The 22,049-nt window shown below is 38.8% G+C and overlaps 1 protein-coding gene and 1 long non-coding RNA gene across 5 annotated transcripts; one reads left to right on the top strand and one right to left on the bottom strand.

The window, feature by feature from the left end:
* Window positions 1-2,793: 2,793 nt before the first annotated feature.
* Window positions 2,794-13,860, top strand: ramp2 (receptor (G protein-coupled) activity modifying protein 2). Of its 4 annotated transcripts, none has more exons than XM_034190779.1 (4): window positions 2,794-3,013; window positions 7,930-7,962; window positions 12,776-12,953; window positions 13,053-13,860. In XM_034190779.1, exons 1-4 carry the CDS (start codon window positions 2,953-2,955, stop codon window positions 13,300-13,302), a joined length of 522 nt encoding a protein of 173 aa, XP_034046670.1. In that variant the 5' UTR covers window positions 2,794-2,952; the 3' UTR covers window positions 13,303-13,860. The 4 variants fall into 4 exon arrangements, with proteins under 4 accessions (XP_034046670.1, XP_034046672.1, XP_034046671.1 ...); XM_034190780.1 differs by lacking the exon at window positions 2,794-3,013 and adding an exon at window positions 7,135-7,728 and having other exon boundaries at window positions 13,053-13,597; XM_034190781.1 differs by lacking the exon at window positions 7,930-7,962 and having other exon boundaries at window positions 2,797-3,013; window positions 13,053-13,596.
* Window positions 13,635-16,528, bottom strand: LOC117528188. Its single transcript, XR_004565693.1, has 2 exons — window positions 15,061-16,528; window positions 13,635-14,085 (listed from the first exon to the last, which is right to left on the bottom strand). It is a non-coding gene; the product is annotated as an uncharacterized LOC117528188 (long non-coding RNA).
* Between the last annotated feature and the right edge of the window lie 5,521 nt (window positions 16,529-22,049).

The following is a 22,049-nucleotide window of genomic DNA, read 5'->3' as shown; positions in this document are numbered from 1 at the left end:
ATAACTGAATTTGTTATCTGCATGTTGATTTGGCAGACGTTTTACAGCACATGCTCTACCTGACACAACTTCACATCATATGGAGAATGGGCGTGGGATGACCTTGCATGAAACTTTATTTGTAACTGCTTCTTGTAAATATCAAGTTGCATTTAAATTATATTTCAAGCAAGTTGTACCTTCAACTAGTTGTGTGAAAGTTTCATCATGTGAAGCCAGCCTGCTATGACTTCATGGGTTGATGGATATTTCAGACACAGACGTTTTGGACACCAGTCGGCCACCAACCTGCGATGTTTTGGAGCTATCTCAGGGGGAACTTACGATCACGAACCAGATTTCAAAATGCTTAAATTTTTTTATAGGTGCTATATGGGTGATTCTTAGACTACGGGCATTTATTATATCCTTTGATCATATTGTATGAAAAACAGAAAAAAGGGGAAATTTCACACTTTTATAGTTATCTTTACAATGAAAGTGTGTTAAGAAATTTGTTCTAGTAGTCTATGATGACTTTTTCACCTTTTTTCAGCATCATTATATGCAAATATTGCCGTTTTGTGCTTGTCCCACACCCAGACTTTTGATCTTCAATGATAAAAATGAATGGTAAAAAAACATTTTTTTCTAATGTTTTAAAATATCTCTGAATAAAATATCAGTGAAATAATCAAAACATAATTGGGGTATTCAATGTCATACAACTGTTGTGATTTTTTAAACAAAACGTAGTTGTCACACACTACTGCCGTAATTTCCACCACAACACTGTAATGTCCCTTTAAACAGTTTGTATGAAAGATTGTTTGGGTAGTTTCTATGGAGATAAACAGTGACATCAGAGCACATGTATATAGCGCCAAATCACAACAAACAGTTGCCCCAAGGCACTTTATATTGTAAGGCAATGGTGTGGTGGAAATTACATTTACAAGGCCAATAGTGCCCGTAGTTAAAGAATCACCCATATATAAATGGACTGCATTTATATTGTGCTTTTCCATCTGCATCAGAAGCTCAAAGCACTTTACAATGATGCTTCACATTCACCCATTCACACAGACACACTCACACATCGATGTCAGGGTGCTGCCACGCACTAGTACACACCGGGAGCAACTAGGGGATTAAGGACCTACTGTATATATTATATAAACGTCCTTATATTTTAGAACCTATTAATATATATATATATATATATATATATATATATATATATATATATATATATATATATATATATATATATATATGTTTTAGATCATATTAAAATATATTTTTGGCGACAACAGGGAACTTTAATGTGGATGTGGATATAAGAAACACAGACCTAATTTGAAGACATTTCTCTTAATATCGAGGAAGTTATTGTAGTCATAATGTGACTCAAAATAACACCTCCACCATCTGGGTCATCTTGTTATTTCTGAAGAAAGAAAGAAAAAAATCTACAAAATGTCTGAAAAATATTTCAAATATTTATGTTAAAATGGCAAAACAACCTAGAAAATCCTAAAAACAAAATTTGTAGTCCATGTCCAAAACATGTCCGAAACAACCCAGGTTGGTGGCTGATGTTTGAAACATCCTACAATCGGCTTCATCGTGCAGTGGTGCAGAGAAACATATTCTTAAAAAGAAGACATGAAATTTCATCTGCAGTGTATCTGAAGGAACATATGTAGGAGACTTGAGCCTAGATTTGTTCTGTTTTCTTGGATGAACATTCTCTGTTTCACTCCACTGTGATGCTGTGACTGTTGATGCAATGACTTGGAGATGTTCATGTATCCATCCACTGACTTGTCTAAAGAAAACAGGCTGTAAAGGTGATGATTTGTTTAAAAAAATCTTGTGTGTGGTCATTATTTTGTGTACACAAGATAACGGTTTCTTTGGAACAAGTTACTTACTGTATCTTGTGTAGACATTATTATCTTAATTACCTCATGGGAATGAGTTATTATCTGGCGCGGCCCAGATGCTTAACTTGTAAGTTCTCTTTTGTGCACAAGATGCACAGTAGATACTTATGAAGGCAGCACATCCAGCTGTTCATAAGATACGACATGATGTATAAATGGAAGCGTGCGTGTCAGGCTCCTTAGTTTTTGGTCTTTGCGCGTGTGGTGTGATTCAGATGTTTATTCTGCCTTCTCTCCACTGTGCAGGCGCATGTGTGTTCACATGCACACCCACTCAGCTATTAACTGCAGACACACAAACATCACATAAAGCTGTAAAGCCCTTTAAGCATCTGCATCAGATGGAAATGTGCTGTAGAAGTGCAGTCCATTTATCATGTCTTTTTAATTTAAGATCATATCTATGTCGTTCCCCCCCACCATTCAAACAAGAGCAGCATGTTTTGTTTCTGAAATGAAATGTGGAAATCATTTTGGCCCAGCGCGCACAGGTTCCATCCAAATCCCTCCAGCTGAGTTTCAGAGTGCGCCGTTGACGTGACGGAGTGAATCACTCGCGTCTACGCTGGAACTCCCTGGTGCACCTCGTTACTGCTCAGGACTGCTGAGGCATGTGGGTGGCTGCGATCATCAGTGACGTCCCAAATACCACACAGAAACATATTATCCAATATCTGGTTCGTTTTCACTTGAAGTGTGATGGCTGTTGGCGAACACCTGGTGAGTCTGCGCCAGATAGCAAAAACAAAAGTGTTATCAGATATTTGCGTGTTTTAAGTCGCCTACAGTCCTGTTTGTGCTGACTAAAGTTTAGAAAAAGGCAGATACAGAGAGAGAGCGAGAGAGAGATGATGCTGGGATGCCAGTGGTCCTAAATGCATCACCGGCTCTCTGTCCCATTCTTGGAATCCGCCCATCGGAGGAAACGAGTGCTTCCTGTTGTTTTATAGAGGCTTCCTACAGAAAGGTTGAGAGATGTGATCTGTAGCCACCGGGACAGCAGGACACACTTCTGTCCGGCACAATGACTGCAAAGACTTTCTCACTGCTGATCTCTGGGTGTCTTCTCTCTCTTCTCTTGTGGGGTGAGTACTGACAGTTCTCTCATATAACATCCCTATATAATTTATAAATTTGAGTAAAATAAGGATTTTTTTGTCTGAATATTACAGTTTTCTCAGGTTATTATGATATATGATATATTATATAATAATATAATATAATATAATAATATAATATGATATATTCATGTCAGAGTAGAATGGCCATATCTCCTTTTTTAATATCATTGGTTTTCCATCAGCAGGAAACAAAAAGAGGATGCATGACTTTTTTCCTTTAGTTTCTGTGTTTGATCTCTTTTGTTTGTGTATTTCCGCACAGTTATCCGTTGGCTGAATAATTCACGTTGGTCACTGCGACATTTTTGGGGGAACGTTATCCTTTCGTCCTGAGAGCAGGACACACAACAGTGGTTTGTTTGTCTGATTGATAAAAAGTTAAGAGGCGCTGCAGGTCACAACTCTGGCTAAGTGTGTCTTAACAAATATGAAGACACAAAAACAAGAAAAAAAGAAAGAAAGAAGAAACACAAAGGCAGATTGCTGCAACACCACAAATAGTTTGGATAACTCCACATCCTTTTCCTGCAGGATATCACTTTACACAGACCGTGCACAGGCTAACGAGTACCTTTACGCTTTCCTACTGCATATTCGTTAGGATATAGCACTGTGCAAAAGTTTTAGGCATAAATGTGCCAAAAAAAGGGAAAAGTAAAATATCTCAAATGTGTAAATAGATGCACATAATTAAACACTGTTAGAATTTTTGACTTTTTAATGTCCCTATTTTTCTTTATTTTATAAGAAAATCAGGTTGCATTTAATGTTTTTTTTAAATAATAATTTTATAAATTAGTGAGCAGCTCTGTTTTGTTATACTCAGCACACTGAAAAATAAATAACATCTTGTAATATTTGGAAACCAGGTATGTCCGTTGATCATTTATTAATTCCTTTAATGAAGCTTTTTTGTTGCCACAGCAGTGAAGAAAAGCATCAAATGCTGTTTTTCGTCTTAATTTTAAAAGAAAAATCTGATTGGCTTCGTGGTTTGCACAGTTGGCTCCCAGTGAGAAGGTCCTGCATGGGTTCAAATCCCAGTTGGTCCATTCTGTGAGGTGTGAATTCACTCCAGGTGCTCTGGCTTCCGACCCACTTTCAAAGACATGCACGTTTGGTGAACTGGTGACTTTAACTGTGAATGTGTTAGTCTGTCAATATGTGGCACTGAGCTTGACTGGTGTCCTGTCCAGGGTGTACCTTGCCCCTTGCCCAAAGACCGCATGGGATAGGCTTCAGCTCCCCCACAACACTTAACTGTAATAAGTGCCTAAAACTTTTGCACAGTGCTGTACATGAAAATTCAGTAAGGTATATCTTATATATTATATTCCAATTCTAAGGTGGACCTATGCCAGTATACTAAGGTATATCTAAATGTCTAAAAAGGAAGAGTAAAATAGGAGAGTAGAAAAGAGTAGAGTAGAGCCACTTAGGTGCCTGGTCTTGAGAACCAGGGATGGTAGGTTAAAAAGCTTTTTTATCCCATGGGAACTCTCCCTACCCACCCAAGCAGCTCAAGAAAAAGGTATATATAATATAATAAGTAATAAGACATAAGAAGGATAAGACATCACAGGAGAAGATTGTTATCAACCACAAAGGAACCAACTATTTTGTAAGCTACGATGAACGTTGCTAAGGCCGGCTAGATAAGCTAACGTAAGCTGTTAGGTATAACTAATTGTACCCCACTCCTCCAATATTTGCTTAAATATAATAATATTATAAAGGGCGGAACAAGAAAAAGTAAAGCATGTAGAACTGTATATGGAGACATAAGTACATATATTTGCAGAAAAGAGAAAAACGGCGGCCATTTTAATCACCAAACCTGCAGCTGCCAGCGTTACACATCTTGCTGTTTATTCTTCTTCTGCTTATATTTCTAACACAGTATTCAGTAGCTTCGCCCTCGTGTGGGAACACATGTAATTACAGCTGATCATCCCAGGAACCACTTAAAGCGTTAAACATTAAACTGGCATATATATATATATATATATATATATATATATATATATATATATATATATATATATATATATATATATATATATATATATATATATATATATATATGGTGAATGAGGGTGAGGCAGCCTATTAGATAATTAATAGCTAATAGGCTAAGCTATAATTGTAGCAGTATAACTGTATAAACAAAGGCTAGGATATGTTGTAGGTTTTATCTGCCCTATTTGTTAGGTTATGGTTTGCTAATCTAGGTAGAAGAAATTCCATCTTCTACATGTTTTTTAATGGGAACCCCAAACTTAGATATTATTTCTTGATGTCTGTTAGAAACTATTTTGAACTGAAGAACCAGTTTGTTATACAGAAACCCTTGTTTAACTAATCTACTAGTAAGTTTATGGTGTCTAGTGGAAAAACTTTAGTAATTATCACAGATGCAACCAATTCTGACTAATTGAGGTGTAAACACCATATGTAGGTTTACTTGGTATGTTACTACTCATGTATGGATGACATGTATGGATGTCCATGAATAATTACTTCACTTCAAATGGTCAGCCTTCACTAGAATACAAGTCTGTCCATGGTTTAATGACTGATCTCAAATAATTAATTTGTAAAGTTAAATTCTTAAAAACAAACAAACAAACAACTTTAAATTAAAGAAAAAAAAACCTTTAAAATTGAGCATGCACAAATACAATAGTAGTAAGTCCCTTCAGCTGCTCCCTCGTTCTCTGTCTGGGGTCACCACAGCAGATCTGCATGTTGATTTGGCACCAGTTTTACACCAGATGCCCTTCCTGACACAACTCCACATTGCATGGCGAAATGTGGAAGGATCTGGTGAAACCCTATGTGCCGGCCCAGGCTTTGTGGTCGCAGGATGTGGGACTACTTTGTGTTCCCAGGGCGAAGAAGAAGTCAGCGGGTCAAAGAGCTTTTTCGTATCGTGCACCCGCTCTGTGGAATAGTCTTCCTGCGACCGTGAGGCATTTGGAGTCTGTGGACATTTTTAAGTCAAGACTTAAAACCTATTTTTATTCTCTTTCTTATGAATATTTTCTTTTTTATCTGTTTTATTCTTTTACTTCTGTTTTTAATGATGTATTTGAATTTTAAATGTTTTATTTATTTATTTATTTAAAATTTTATATTGAACTGTTTTCTATGAGGCGCCTTGAGGCGGCGTTTGTTGTGATTTGGCACTTTATAAGTTGATTAAATTGAAACTGAAATTGAAGGAGTGGGGTTTGAACCGGGAACCTTCCGCACTGAAACCAAGCGCACTAAGCACTTGGCCACCACCCCTAATAATAATAATAATAATAATAATAATAATAATAAGTTTTAAATGGCGTATTCACTTCTTTTAAAAATAAATTGCGATTTTACTTTTATATCTGCTGGGGACCCGTTTTGGACGTGTTTCTTGAACACATGTTCCTGGCCTGAGACTGATGAAGAAGAGAAATCAGCGATCTGGATCCTGCCAAGACCTCTGCGTGCATTTTCATGAGAATCCAAGACAAACTTGTGGGGAGGTCTCTGTGAGTGAGGGGTCAACAGCAGTCGATGCAAGTCCCATAATGGTTTGGGGGTCAAAGGTTAACTGAAACCTCATTACCCCCCCCAACCTGGCTCCACGTCCATTATTCATTCCTCATTTACCCCATGCAACGTATGCGATCCGCGCACGAACTCCGAATTGTGAAATAATTCAAACTTTGGAGCAAGGCCCCTTTCACTGTTCCTCATCCTGTGTGCCTTCCTTTTTTTTTTTCTTCTGTCCCCCGCTGCCAGCTCCTGCACCATTGGGCTCCTCCTCCGCTTGCAAAGCCACATTTCCTGATGTCATTACTAAATCAAAATGCTGCTCACACAGCAGATGTTGTGTGAGGCCCAACATGTGGAGGCGGTGACATAAGCGGACAAAAGACGATCACGAGACAGCAGCGTCTGGCCTCGCTTCTAGAAAGGAAGTCGTTTTCCAAAGGAAAAAAAAAAAAAAAAAGAAGCAATGTGAGAAATTACCTTAGTGTTGCACAAAACAGAAATTCCCACGCCTGTAGAGGCGCGAGGTTTCTTTATTCGCCAAATATGAAAGCCTGGCCGTCTGCACAACACACATGCGGAGTCATGATTCCATCCAGCCAGGAACGCTAAGCCCTAAATGTTTACTTATGTTTCCTATTTGGCAGTGGCAGCCCAAAAGACAAATAAATCACATGCTGTGAGCTGGCCAGGCCTCCGACTGTGAGAAACAGAGTTGAAAAAGCAGAAGAAGAGTTAAAGAGTAAAGGGTTTTCAGATGTGAGTCCAGCCCAGCTTGGGTGTGCTCCCTTTTATTTGAGAAGAATGGAAAGGACAGTCTGTGTTGCCTCCACCCCTTCAAAAAAACACAAAAGAAAATCCACAAGACATGAGGAGGCGAACGGGGGGCTGCCAAGGCGCAGGGTCGTCAGGCACATCTCCGAAGAACATCTGGTAACCGCGGGTAACACTGTTTGGACATCTGGTAACCGAGAGTTACGCCGCGTCTCTTACATCCTGTCGGCTTTCCTGTTATGCCTCGTGGTACGCAGACGCTCGGACTTGTCATACAGGGTCAGAAGTTGGGCGAGCGGCACCGTTATTCCTTTTCTCTGACATGAAGGGAGCACTTGGTTTCATTGGCGTATTGTTCTCCCTCCTCTCCGGTGAGTGTGTGGTCTCCCTCTGCAGCTGCTCATCAGACACATGACGCTGACGTTTTGCTTTGGATGCTTGTTTTCTTCGGTGACCCATATTAGATGGCAACATCTGCATGCATCTCAGTAACTTCAACAGACAGTGTTGCCTGCAATGATTGATACAAGTGTGTTTTCTTTAAATGTGTTTTTTTGTTTGTTTGTTTTTAGATACAACTTATGGAGACGTCAACAATAAATTCAGTAAGATAACATTTTCAAGCCTTAATGCACTGTAAAACCTTATAAGTCAATCCAACTCAAGCAGTTTGAGGAAACTGGTTACCTCCAACCAGAAGTGGAACTAAGTCACTGTCAAGTCATTCTCAAGTCATCAATCTGCAAGTCCCAAGTCAAGTCTCAAGTCAGCTTGCAAACAGTTGGTGGTCATTATGACTTGAGACTTGCTGATTCATGACTTGAGAGTGACTTGATGGTGACTTGTCCCACCTCTGCCTCCATCCAATGAAGTTATCTAAAAAAAAATTCAAGTGTCAATACTTGTTTTTATTTCATTATTTAGTCATTTTAGTATTTTTTTTAATTATTAAGCAAAAGAAATTGGTTAATTACTGTTGAATAATTAAATATGTAAAGTAAATATAATGCTTCTATTGACATTTATGAAACATTATTTTCAGGTATATTCTCAACGGGACTAACCTGGTTAAATAAAAGGTTAAATTAAAAGACAACAGTCTGATATAACATATTGGTTGAGAAAATGTTGAATAACCCTCTGATATTACACTCATTTCTCAGCCTTGGCTTGTACCCTCTAAAATCTAGTTGTTAACATAATAACAACCAATAAATTGAAAGTATATATACAGTGAGGAAAATAAGCATTTGAACACCCTGCGGTTTTGCAAGTTCTCCCACTTAGAAATCATGGAGGGGTCTGAAATTTTCATCTTAGGTGCATGACCACTGTGAGAGACATAATCTAAAAAAAAACCAAAAACAAAACATCCGGAAATCACAATGTGTGATTTTTTTTAAAATAATTTATTTGTATGTTACTGCTGCAAATAAGTATTTGACCCCCTACCAACCAGCAAGAATTCTGTCTCTCACAGACCTGTTAATTTTTCTTTAAGAAGCCCTCTTATTCTGCACTCTTTACCTGTATTAATTGCACCTGTTTGAACTTGTTACTTGTATAAAAGACACCTGTTCACACACTCAATCAATCATACTCCAACCTGTCCACCATAGCCAAGACCAAAGAGCTGTCTAAGGACACCAGGGACAAAATTGTAGACCTTTTCAAGGCTGGGATGGACTACAGGACAACAGGTAGCAGCTTGGTAGAAGACAACTGTTATAATTATTTATTAGAAAGTGGAAGAAACACAAGATGACTGTCAATCTCCCTGTCTGGGATTCCATGCAAGATCTCACTTTGTGGGGTAAGGATGATTCTGAGAAAGCTCAGAACTACACAGGAGGACCTGGTCAATGACCTGAAGAGAGCTGGGACCACAGTCACAAAGATTACATTAGTAACACATGATGCTGTCATGGTTTAAAATCCTGCAGGGCAGCAAGGTCCCCCTGCTCAAGGCAGCACATGTCCAGGCCCGTTTGAAGTTCACCAGTGACCATCTGGATGATCCAGAGGAGGCATGGGAGAAGGTCATGTGGTCAGATGAGACCAGAATAGAGCTTTTTGGAATCAACTCCACTTACCATGTTTAGAGGATAAGAACAACAACAAGAAAACTATCCCAACCATGAAACATGGGGGTGGAAACATCATACTCTGGGGGTGCTCTTCTGCAAAGGGGACAGGATGACTGCACCATATTGAAGGGAGGATGGATGGGGTCATGTATTGTGAGATTTTGGCAAAGAACCTCCTTCCCTCAGTAAGAGCATTGAAGATGGGTCATGGCTGGGTCTTCCAGCATGACAATGACCCCAAACACACAGCCAGGGCAACTAAGGAGGGGCTCCGTAAGAAGCATTTCAAGGTCCTGGAGTGGCCTGGCCAGTCTCCAGACCTGAACTCAATAGAAAATCTTTGGAGGGAGCTGAAACTCCAAACCTGAAAGATCTAGAGAAGATCTGTATGGAGGAGTGGACCAAAATCCCTGCTGCAGTGTGTGAAAACCTGGTGAAAAACTACAGGAAACATATGTCCTCTGTAATTGCAAACAAAGACTACTGTACCAAATATTAACACTGATTTTCACAGGTGTTCAAATACTTATTTACAGCAGTAACATACAAATAAATTATTAAAAAATCATACATTGTGATTTCCGGATTGCTGCACTGCAATGAGGACAAATTTATTCAAATGCATTCAGCTTTGATGCACCAGCTTTGTTTTACCTATGTAATATCCCATAAATGTGACTATCACCTGCTGGATGGTTAGTTGGTGATGGATTAGAAGCAGGTGTGGTTATCAGTGAGAGAATAAATCAGAGAAGTTAACTTATTTCATTATTATTTCACAGTGGTTACAGTCTGAAACCCAAGTCACATAAGCCCCATGGAAAGGATTTTCTATGAATTTAGTTGCAAAAGAACAATAGCGTGTGTGTGTTTTGGGGTGGGGGAGGGGGTGGTTAAGTGATGCACATACATACATACACACACAGTAAATGGGGTTCATGAGAGAGATATTGTATTCTGCAATGGAATTTACTAAATCAGGCAAATAAACAAGTATCTTACATTATAAATCACAGCCACAATTACACACAACCCCGCAGAAAAGATTTTGTATGAATACGGTCGAAGCGACACTTCTTCCTTTTCTCTCTGTCTCTCTCAACATAGTGGTTTTGAAGTTACATGAAGAATAAAATGAAGTTGTTTGTCAGTTTCTTTCATTTTCTAGCCACCAAGACTTGCTTACAATAACCCCAGGACAAACATGAAAAATTTTTTTACTTGTCCCATCATAACTAAACACTGCACCTTCTTTTCCAAAAGCTCATAACTCATATTATTTATTTTATTTTCTAATTTGATGTAGAGAAAGTAGTTCTGGGACATAAGAACTGGACAGCTAATATGATGACTGGGGTTCGATTTCAGGTGTGCTTCAGGTTGTCTATCTGTGTCCTTGGACAAGACACTTTATCTGCATTGTCCCAGTCCACCCAGCTGCAAATGGGTATCAACCTTGGATAGGGACGTACCCCAGGATGGACTTCGGGGTGTCATAGACTCTCATATGGTATCAAGCGATAACTACCAGCACCAAAAAATTCTTGGGACATGTAATATAGGACTTCCAACCCCAAGTCAGGAAAATTTGGGACAACACGGAATATCCCAATTAAAACCAAGCAAACAAAACAGCAATCCTGACATTAACAATGGCGTCTATTTCTTTGCAGACAGACAAATTGAGTGTCCATGCTGGAAAGAGACTAGCAAGGGAAGCCACCAAGACACCTATGACAGCTGTAAAAGAATTGTTGACTTCAGTGTTGTTGTTGACTTCAGATATGAATGGACAAACTGGGAATGGTGCAACATTTGTCTGTCTCATCCCCATTTACAGCTTCCTGTTGGAGTGGAGAAGAGAAGGATTGTAAAACAGATGAAATCTAGGCTTGGGTTTCCCATGTGCCTTCTGGCACACTGCAGCTGAAATTTTGCATGTTGTTTTTAAGAAAATCCTTCTCTATATCTCTTCACCATGAAGCTATATAAGTGGTGATACAAAATGCAAAACATGCAATAGAACAGAATAGAGCTCTTTATTGTCAATATGCCTACACATAATGAAATTCCTTTCAGAAGCTCTCGGTAATCAATGTTAAAAAAAAAATAAATACAGAGGATAAATGTATAAAATGTAAACACAAATGCAAATACAACAAACATGCACAATTTCTCCAATCTCAGCCACAGAAGCCTGTAACTTCTTCCGGGTTGTCTGGGTGTCTGGGTGGCTTTCCTCACTCTTCTCCTTATTGCACAGTCACTCAGTTTTTGAGAACTGTCTACTCCACACAGAATTACCATAGAATGCCATACTGTTTGTATTTCTTCATAATTGATGTAAATAAAGTCCAAGACTTGGAAATGTTCATGTATCCATGTATCCATCTATGTGTAAAGAATACCGGCAATAAAAGTGATTATTTACAGGTTTTATACTTATGCAACCCATCATCTTGGCTTTTACATTTTTCATTAATTTATATCAAGTTGTAGAGAGTCGCTTTGAATTTGAGGAAGATAATTTTATACATTTTTATATTTAGAAACCTGATTTACTTTTTGTTTTAGAAATGGCATAAACAAATTAAAATATGTGAAATATCCATGGGCCCGATACTGTTACAAGGCACTGTACACTGTACATTGTTACAGGTCTTCAATGCAGGAATGGATGCATAGAAAATGAAGCTGACTACACAAAACCTCAAATATCTTAGGTTTATAGTGTCTGCAATGAAACAGAAGTCAAAATATGTGCAAATTAATTTGTATTTAATAATAATAATAACAATAAGTCCCTTCAGCTGCTCCACTGATTTTAATCGAGGTCGTGACAGCAGATCCAAGGTGGGTCTGCACGTTGAATTGGCACAAGCTTTACACCGGATACCATTCCTGATCCAACTCCACATTACATGGAGAAATCTGGCAGGGGTGGGGTTTAATAATCGCAACAATAATAATAATAAGAATAATGAAGCATTTAGATGTATTTGTGACTGTGGCTTAGGTAATCAAGTAGACTGACGCAATATCAAATAATCATTGGCTCCATCCTTGACCCCTTTTGCATTGCGAAATGGTTCCAACAGTTGCATTTTTTACATGCATCTGTTAACACAAATTAACTGCAATTAACCACGTTCATTTTACGTAATCAAAATACATTTTGAAGACTGAATCATATGAGGTAGGAAACTCAAAAGGTTTAAACCAAGCAGTTTCCTGAAAATATTTGAGTTAATGCTTCAGGTTTTACAGAACAGAATTCAGTGCACATGCTGATTATATCTCGAAGGCATCTTTAAAATCTTGTTTTATGCAGGTTGTGGGAATGCAACTCAGAGGTGTGAGGAGTTTTGCAGCATCTGTAATGAATATTTTGGTGAAGCTACAATGGAATGCCTTTCCATCCTGTTTGAGCATGCATGCCGCAGACATTTTGATGTGACAATGGCATCGCTCAACACCACTGACTGGTGCATTTGGGGTAATGTGAGGGGGTAAGTCAGCTGTGGCTGCTATAATTACATTTGGCAAACACAGTAATAATAATGTGAAATTTATTTACTAACTGGTACCATTTCTGTGCCTATCTCCAGTGCATATAGTAACTTCAGCGATTGCACAGAGGAGATATCGGACTGCCTGTTGATCCCGTGGCCCAACCCTCTGGTGGAACAAACCTTTGTGGAAATTCACTCCATGTTTTTTAAGGACTGTCCCACGGAGGAGTTAAGTGACCCTCCTCCACTCATCGTATTTGCCCTGGTGATAACTCCAATTTGCTTGATCCCAATCATGGTCAACCTTGTTGTGCTCAAGACCAAGAATGGTGATGGCAGTTCTTGACAGTACTGGGAGTTTTTTTTCCATGAACATGATGTAAATTCTTGCTACATGAGGACAGCAGCTCGTTTACCGGCAGACGCATCACTGCAGTAACTTTGCAGATGACTGAGTCTTAGTAACTGTTCATCAGGGGAATTTGGAAACAGAATAAATTATACAGACATCAATATATTGCTATATTCTGGTATGAATGTGAAATTCATTGGTATTGCAAGTGTTGCAGAAGTTCCATGACTAACTCACCTGTCAACTGTGGAGAAAAAGAATTGCACCATTACCATAATGTACACTTTTTCAACTTTAGTTGAAAATAACCTCTTTTAAGACAAATATAAGGGCAAAGTAAACACATTTAGCATGGTGAATTAAGGGGACGAAGCGGAGGTAGTAGATGTATTAGTGATTAAACATGACAAAAATGAGCATTGTTGGATGTTCAAGATTGAGAACACAAAGGGTTTGCCTTTACAACTATAGCACAAATTTGCTTTCATTTGAAGTTAAAGAAAGATTACAGGAAAGAAAAATATAGCCTCCTCTGAGGCTACAAAGCTATCTGGAAATAGATTGACGGGGATTGCAGCTAGCAACACTATGTTAGCTAGCGTCACTACTTAATTCGTCGATCAGCAAATGCGCCAACCAAAATAATATAAACAAGGACGTCTTTAGTAGTATTGTTTTGGCAAGCTGATGGTTTGCTTTGCCCTTTTCAAGATGTTGGTACACATCTCCAGGAAGTATAGCGTGATGCTGACAGTGGCAATTACAATTATAGCTGTCCTATAGGGTTGCCAACCATCCCTTGAAAAATGGAATCGTCCCTTATTTGGAAATAAAAGTGTGCGTTCCGTATTGACCTGAAACGGGACGCAGTTTGTCCCGTATTTCTGTGAGAATCAAAAAGTCTGTAAAATGTCAATGGAATTGACTGGCGCTTTATATGGAAATGTATGGTAAATTTGATCCCAGCCTCTCTCCTGCTTTTCACCAATGAGCTGACAGACACGAGTTGACAATACAGAATCACTCTTATCTCATTGGTCGAGGGACATCTGCTCGCAAGAAGATACCAACGTCATGAGCCGACGAGGGTCGCTGGACGACAATAACAAATCAGACACCGACACTGGCACTGCAGATATGCCTACGGACAGCAATGTCTGTAACGTCGTTACTCCTCCTCCTAAAAAAACAAACAAACAAAAAAGAATGCAAAAATACAGGGGCGAAGGAGAAAAGGAAAATGGCTGGGTGGAAAAGGTGCGCGACAACAGCTATAAGTATTGTAAGTATTGTTTACTTTTCAGACTTTATTTTTTGCACTTTTTATCACACTAAATGTGTAAATGTGCACTGTTACATTGTTTTGCACTGTTACATTGTTTTGGATGATGCAAATTTTCAATTGTTTTTTTGTTAATTTATACAATTTTAAGTTAAGCACTACAGAGAAAGATTTATTTTTAAAGAATTTTTTTTAAATTTTATGCTTTGAAGCAGGACAGAATGCTCATATTGAAATTGTGAGTGAAAATTTATTTTGCACTAAAAATAAATTGCTAAATAATAATTTGTTTTCCACGTGTTCATATCAGAACAAATGCATGTATGCATCTACTTAAATTCAGGGTCAAGTCAACAGTCAAATGGTTAAAAATCATTTCACACAGACGCTGGGAAGGGTGAAGGCAATGGTCGGTCGGCCCTGGCGGTGAGGTGTCCCTTATTTATTTTTCAGAGAGTTGGCAACCCTACTGTCCTAACACCTGGATATAATAGATTACATAACACTCACAGACAGAATTCTGTTGTAAGGGGCATTAAAAATAAATAAGTACATCTAAACTCAACAGTCATCACATTTGCAGGTTAGGTTTTGAAGCTGTTGTGAATATTGCAGCTAAAGAGCTAACCAAGTAGCTGTAACTGCTACAGATGCAGTTACAGCAGGCAAGCTAATCACCTAGCCTGTCTAATTTAAGTGTATTTGGCTCCACAGTGGAGAAAACACTTCATGTCCCTTGTGTAGTCACTCAAGTCAGCCACGGCGCAATACGAGATGTGTCAATACTTGTTGATAAGGAAGTAGCGTTAGCTTGAATACTAACGTGGGTTGTGTTTTAAAGTATGTTGGTTTTTAGCTCTTATGAGAATACAAAGCTCACCAGAGACATTATGACTGCCTTTTGCACTATTGCAGGAGCTAAATTTAAAAACAAGTACATTTCTAAATTTACAGGTTTCTTACAGGTAATTACAGTTTTTTCCCCAAAGGTGAGAGTGGCTGTGTGATTATATTTTATATATAGTTTCATTTCAGTGGGACTTTAGCAGAAGGCTGTGAGAGAAAAAACAAACATTGTTTTTATTCTAACAATGAACGCTCTACACGATTAAAAAATTAACTCATAACAATGAATGAAACATAACCAAAAATGTATATGTTTTTTCAAGTAGGATAGCTACTATTCAGGGGTTTTAATGACAAAAACTCGGAAGCTTGCAAATATTAAAGTAAAATACATTTATGTTGACGCTTCTCACAATGTTGTACACCTAGTGGACAATGTCATTTTTTTTAAATTACAGAACTTCTAAAATGTGTTTGAATTTTTCTTTTACTGCTGTTATGTCTGAACTGTGATTGATACCAAAACTGTGCAACAGAGGAATTTTTTGTTGTTTTTAACAGTTGATCTGTGAACCATTCCTCTGATTATATGTGTGCTACAGTGATGGCAGAAAGTAAACTCTGAAACATGGATCTGCTTATATGCATCATAGTGTATGGAAGGTCACAGCTGGGACACAATGAGCGTGCACGCCCAGAACAGGAGATCTCTTTTCCTGCTATTGTCTGTTTTTGAACCCCTACAAATCTTTCAACACTTTCCTGTGTCCAAAAGATAATCTGTGGTCATGCAACTAGGACAAACTAATCAAAACTAAATCGATAAGCATTAAAAATCCAGACAAAAGACATTTGACTTGTCTGCATAGATTAGAAACACTGAGGAGTGATGGAAGGATAAAAGTGTAGCATCTTTTGCCTGACTCATGATAAAATGTATTGTTCAGTTTAAAAGCTGTTTTAATACTTCAGATTTGGAAACAGAAACAAATATATATATTTATATACTGTTATATTTCTGCTGCAATCAAGACACAATGTACCATGTACATATTGATTTACTTATTTTTTACAAATAAATCTACATTTTGGTTGCAAGTTGTTGACTTATTGTTATTTTTTACTGATATGCTTTACCCCTGCAATAGGCTGCTGTCCTGTCCAGGGTGTATCCTACCTTACACCCTAGTCACATTAGCTGCAAGCGATGGAGACAAGCAGTTGACTTTGTCGCTTGATGGGCGACATCTCTGTAACATGTTGTAAATCAATTCAGAGGTGTTAACTGGTTACAAAAACAGCGTTTTTACATTTAGAAGATAAAATATATGAGAAATATATTAGATTTATACCACTTCATTACTTTAGTAGTAGTGGCTAAGGGGATAGACACCTTCTGAGAGTTTTCCACCATCTTTGATTATTTTGTTTGAGTGAACAACCAGCTGGTGTTACGCTGCCTATATAGTCTAATTAGCAGTCAGCATGTCGCGTCTCTCAGTGTTTGCATAAAGTAGCCTGCTGCTCTATTCTGGCCCCGCCTAGCTCTGAGAGCAACCGTTGTCTCTTGCCGCTGGAAAACGCCCACTACGATTGAAAATGGCAGCTAATGTGACCGCGTATTAACTGGCAGCTATAATGTGACCGCAGCTTAAGACTGCTTGGATAGACTCCAGCAACCTCCCCACCCTGCTCCCCCACCCTGCTCCATTTTTCCATGATTGGAGTAACGGAAGAGTAAGTAATAGAAGATGAAACAAATATGGTTTGTAGAACCCCTTGAATCTTTAGTGAGCCCCTGATTGTGCAAGTTCTACTACTTAGAAAGATGAGAGAGGTCTGTCATTTTCATCATAGGTACACTTCAACTGTGAGAAACAAAATGAGAAAAAAAATCTAGGAAAACGTAGGATTTTTAAAGAATTTATTTGTAAATTATGGTGGAAAATAAGTATTCAATAACAGTAGTAGTCAATAACAAAAGTTCAGCTCAATACTTTGTAACGTAATCTTTGTTGGCAATGACAGAGGTCAAACATTTCCTGTGAGTCTTCACCAGATTTGCACACACTGTAGCTGGTATTTTGGCCCATTCCTCCATGCAGATCTCCTCTAGAGCAGTGATGTTTTGGGGCTGTCACTGGGCAACATGGACTTTCAACTCCCTCCAGAAATTTTCAATGGGGTTGACATCTGGAGACTGTCTCGGCCACTCCAGGACCTTGAAATGCTTTTTATGGAGCCACTCCTTCATTGCCTGAGTGGTGTGTTTGGGATCATTGTCATGCTGGAATACCCAGCCACATTGCATCTTCAAAGCTCTCACTGTTGGAAGGAGGTTTTGACTTAAAATCTCACGATACATGGCCCTGTTCATCCTTCCCTTAACACGGATCAGTCGAGTTGAGTTTTTACCAAAATGTTCTATTTTGGTTTCATCTGACTACATGATATTCTCCCAATCCTCTTCTGGATCATCCATATGCTCTCTGGCAAACTTCAGACGGGCCTGGACATGTACTGGCTTAAGCAGGGGGACATGCCTGGCACTGCAGGATTTGAGTCCCTCTCTGCGTAGTGTGTAGCCTTTGTTACTTTGGTCCCAGCTCTCTGCAGGTCATTTATCAGGTCCCTCCATGTAGTTCTGGGATTTTTGTTCACCGTTCTCATGATCATTTTGACCCCACAGGATGACATCTTATGTGGAGCCCCAGATCGAGGGAGCTTATTATCAATGGTCTTGTATGTCTTCCATTTTCTTACAATTGCTCCCACAGTTGATTTATTCACACCAACCTGCTTGACTATTGTAGATTCACTCTTCCCAGCCTGGCGCACATCTACAGTTTTCTTCCTGGTGTCCTTCGACAGCTCTTTGGTCTTGGCCATGGTTGAGTTTGGAGTCTGACTGTTTGAGGCTGTGGACAGGTGTCTTTTATACAGATAATGAGGTCAAACAGGTGCCTTTAATACAGGTAACGAGTGGAGGACACAAGAACTTCTTAAAGGAGTTACAGGTCTGTGAGAGCCAGAAATCTTGCTTGTTTGTGGGTGACCAAATACTTATTTATTATTATTATTATTATTTAACTTACAAATAAATTCTTTAAAAATCCTACAATGTGATTTCCTGGATTTTTTTTTTCTCATTTTGTCTCTCACAGCTGAAGTTAAATAATGTTAAATAATGTCGAATAATGACGCTGGATATTGAAAGATTGTATTGTAAAAAGGGGCAGAAAATATAAGACTTGTTCTTCTCTCTGCTCCTTTTCATTCTGGTAATTGAGATGCTTTATTTCTGCTTTTCTGTTTTTTTTTCTTTTAAATGAATGAAATAAATATTGAAGAAAAGAAGTGTACCTATGATGAAAATTACAGACCTCTCTCATCTTTCTAAGTAGGAGAACTTGCACAATCAGGGACTGACTAAATACTTTTTTACCCCACTGTATAAAACAGACAAAATCAGTCTTTTTTAAAAAAGTCTATTGTGGAGTGGTACCTTAAAATTCTAAAGCCTGATTTATGCTTCTCCAGCTCTATAACTCTGTGGCCATGCAAAGATGCTAACGTTCACATGAGCCTTTAAAGTTCTTCGGCGCATCTTTATGCAGTTTCCAGCAAGAACAGTGGCTTTTTCTGGATTTATATGTCCCTCAATGAGCTCCACTTCTTTTTGCAATCACCAACCTCCAAACCAACGATACAGTATGTACAATTATACTACATGAATTGCAGGTCATTTGAGCATCTATTTCTGACTCCATGTTGTAAAACTGGACATATTTGTGGACGCATTTGAGCCATGATTGAAATGTAGTCACTGGGTGCATTGAAAAATGTTTAAAATATGACGGGAGAGGAAAGAGTGAAACCGGAAAAGTGACAAATCACAGGTGTTTAGCAGGTGCATGGGTTCATATCCACGGGCTCTGATCTAAAGAGGTTTGGTTCGTCACACCCAGAAATATGTGTGAAATTTAGCACAGTATTGTAGCACAAGCAGCAAGCAGAATTTTGTTAATAATCACCGGCCTTGAATTCCGCCCTGCCTCGTTTAGGTCCCGTGTTTGAGCACAGTTTGATAAAACTAAACTACCTAGGAAATTTTGTACCTCTGTTGCGACTGGACACATCCAGACAGCTCTGTCCAGTACATGCGAGGGGTTTTTAATGGGAATACATTACGATGGGAGCGGATGTTCTGTCTGATGTTATCGAAAATCCGTTATACAAAATCCGTTAAATACAGTGTTTATTACATGCAAAACCATGCAAAGGCATTGGGACGTTTGCTTTTGTCCAGTGAGTATCCAGTTTATACGATGAAGGTTAAGGCGAGTTTTACTGTACAATGCAATCAATAATGTTTCAGAAGTAGCAAGTGGGGTGGCGAGACATCAGATGGAATCAAGATTCATTTCAAAGGATCACAGAGCTCTCCCCCAAAATTTTAGAGTGTGATGGTGCTGTAGCTCTGTGAAGGGTGCGGCGACGCAGGCGGAGGAGCTTGCATTTAGCACGTGTTTAAGACCAGGGTAAGACATAGCAGCTGGGCAGTGTGATACATACATATTTGATGAAACAGTCGTTTCCCTGTGGTGCAGATGCCTCTGCTTTTTTCTCCTCAGGTAGTATTTCACTGTATCTTCAGCGGGTTGTTTGTGTAATTGCTGATGTAGTGAAGGAAGCAGTGACAGCAGCGATCACGCATCACATCCTCATCTGGCACAGAGCAGCACTGGGTGGGTTTGTGTTTGCGTGTCTGTTTGACAGGGGCGAGTGGGAAAATGTGTTTGGTGACCTTCTTCCTCTCTCAAAGTCAGGTCATCTCCACCTCCCTCTCGGTTACAACTTCTTCTCATAAAAGTACAGAAATCCACACATACCTCAGAGTTTTAAGTCAAATGTGAATGTATTATCAATCACTTACTAATTTTACAGTATATGCATGTGTACATAATGTAACTGAAGTATGGAAACTGGTTATTTAGGGGTTTAAATATTGAATATTTCAGTCATGAAACATTGCCCTCTGGTGGTTTGCTGGTGTAAAAGAGACATTCTATTTAAATAAACAGAAAAATTAATCAACTTTTTGTGAAGGCACATACACAGACATACAGAACCACTAAAGTCACAAAAGAACGTGTTTTGAAGTTGATCATGATTCCTTAATAACATGAATAAATTGGATTAATTACAACCCAATTTCACGCATTCATTCATTTTCTGAACCAGCATTCCTTTTTCAAACTCGCTGTACAGCCTAGACAGGTGGGTGGTCTATCGCAGGGCCAACAATGCAATTTTTCTGCAAAAATTTGAAAAGGTCAACGAAAGGTGAAAAGTGATCATCTCCATTCATGTATATATTAGATACTAGCTGATTATCCGCCCCAGGGTGGGTTTGATTCAGTTCTGCAGCACGAAGATGTCTCTCCCCTTAACTACCATTATTACTACTGCATCTGCTGCTGCTGCTACTACTACTACTACTACTACTACTACTACTACTACGACTAAAGTGCTCAGTAGTGTTAGATAATATCTGTGCTGATTCTTTGTTTTATGTTAGCTATTAAGTATTTGTGTTATTTGTTTGGAAGTTCTGAGAAATATGTTAAGCTTTACTCTATCATGTGTCCAAGTTTCAGATACAGGGAGAGTTCCCCTGTGTGTGTCAAGTTTGGCTCAGTTCTGCAACACAAAGGTGTCTCTCCCCTTAACTACCATTACTACTACTACTACTACTACTACTACTACAGTGGTCAATAGCCTATGTCACTCCCTGTATGTCAAAGTATATGTGGGACACACAGTTCTGCAACACAAAGGTGTCTCTCCCCTTAACTACCATTACTACTACTACTACTACATCTGCTGCTACAACAACAACAACAACTACTACTACTACGACTAAAGTGGTCAATAGCCTATGTCACTCCCTGCATGTCAAAGTATATGTGTGTCAAGTTTGGCTCAGTTCTGCAACACAAAGGTGTCTCTCCCCTTAACTACCATTACTACCATTACTACTACTACTACTACTACTACTACAGTGGTCAATAGCCTATGTCACTCCCTGTATGTCAAAGTATATGTGTGCTACGTTTGGCTCAGTTCTGCAACACAAAGGTGTCTCTCCCCTTAACTGCCATTACTTCTACTACATCTGCTGCTACTACTACTACTACTATGACTAAAGTGGTCAATAGCCTATGTCACTCCACGTATGTCAAAGTATTTGTGGGACACACAGTTCTGCAACACAAAGGTGTCTCTCCCCTTAACTACCATTACTACTACTACTACTACATCTACTGCTACAACAACAACAACAACAACAACTACTACTACTACTACTACGACTAAAGTGGTCAATAGCCTATGTCACTCCTTGCATGTCAAAGTATGTGTGTGTCAAGTTTGGCTCAGTTATGCAACACAAAGTTGTCTCTCCCCTTAACTATCACTACTACTACTACTACTACATCTGTTGCTACAACAATAACAACTACTGCTACAACTACAACTAAAGTGCTCAATAGCTTATGTCACTCCCTGCATGTCAAAGTATGTTTGTGTCAAGTTTGGCTCAGTTCTGAAA

The sequence above is a fragment of the Thalassophryne amazonica genome, chromosome 16 (assembly GCF_902500255.1).
Source record: "Thalassophryne amazonica chromosome 16, fThaAma1.1, whole genome shotgun sequence".
Classification (NCBI taxonomy): domain Eukaryota; kingdom Metazoa; phylum Chordata; class Actinopteri; order Batrachoidiformes; family Batrachoididae; genus Thalassophryne; species Thalassophryne amazonica.
This window is presented reverse-complemented; position numbering and strand designations above follow the sequence as displayed.

What these genes read in the sequence shown, in the direction of transcription:
- ramp2 (XM_034190779.1), top strand. Translation starts at nt 2,953, where the DNA reads ATGACTGCAAAGACTTTCTCACTGCTGATCTCTGGGTGTCTTCTCTCT. An exon ending in AGACGTCAACAATAAATTCA is followed by an intron (nt 7,963 to 12,775) that starts GTAAGATAACAT and finishes TGTTTTATGCAG; the next exon opens with GTTGTGGGAATGCAACTCAG. An exon ending in ATTTGGGGTAATGTGAGGGG is followed by an intron (nt 12,954 to 13,052) that starts GTAAGTCAGCTG and finishes GCCTATCTCCAG; the next exon opens with TGCATATAGTAACTTCAGCG.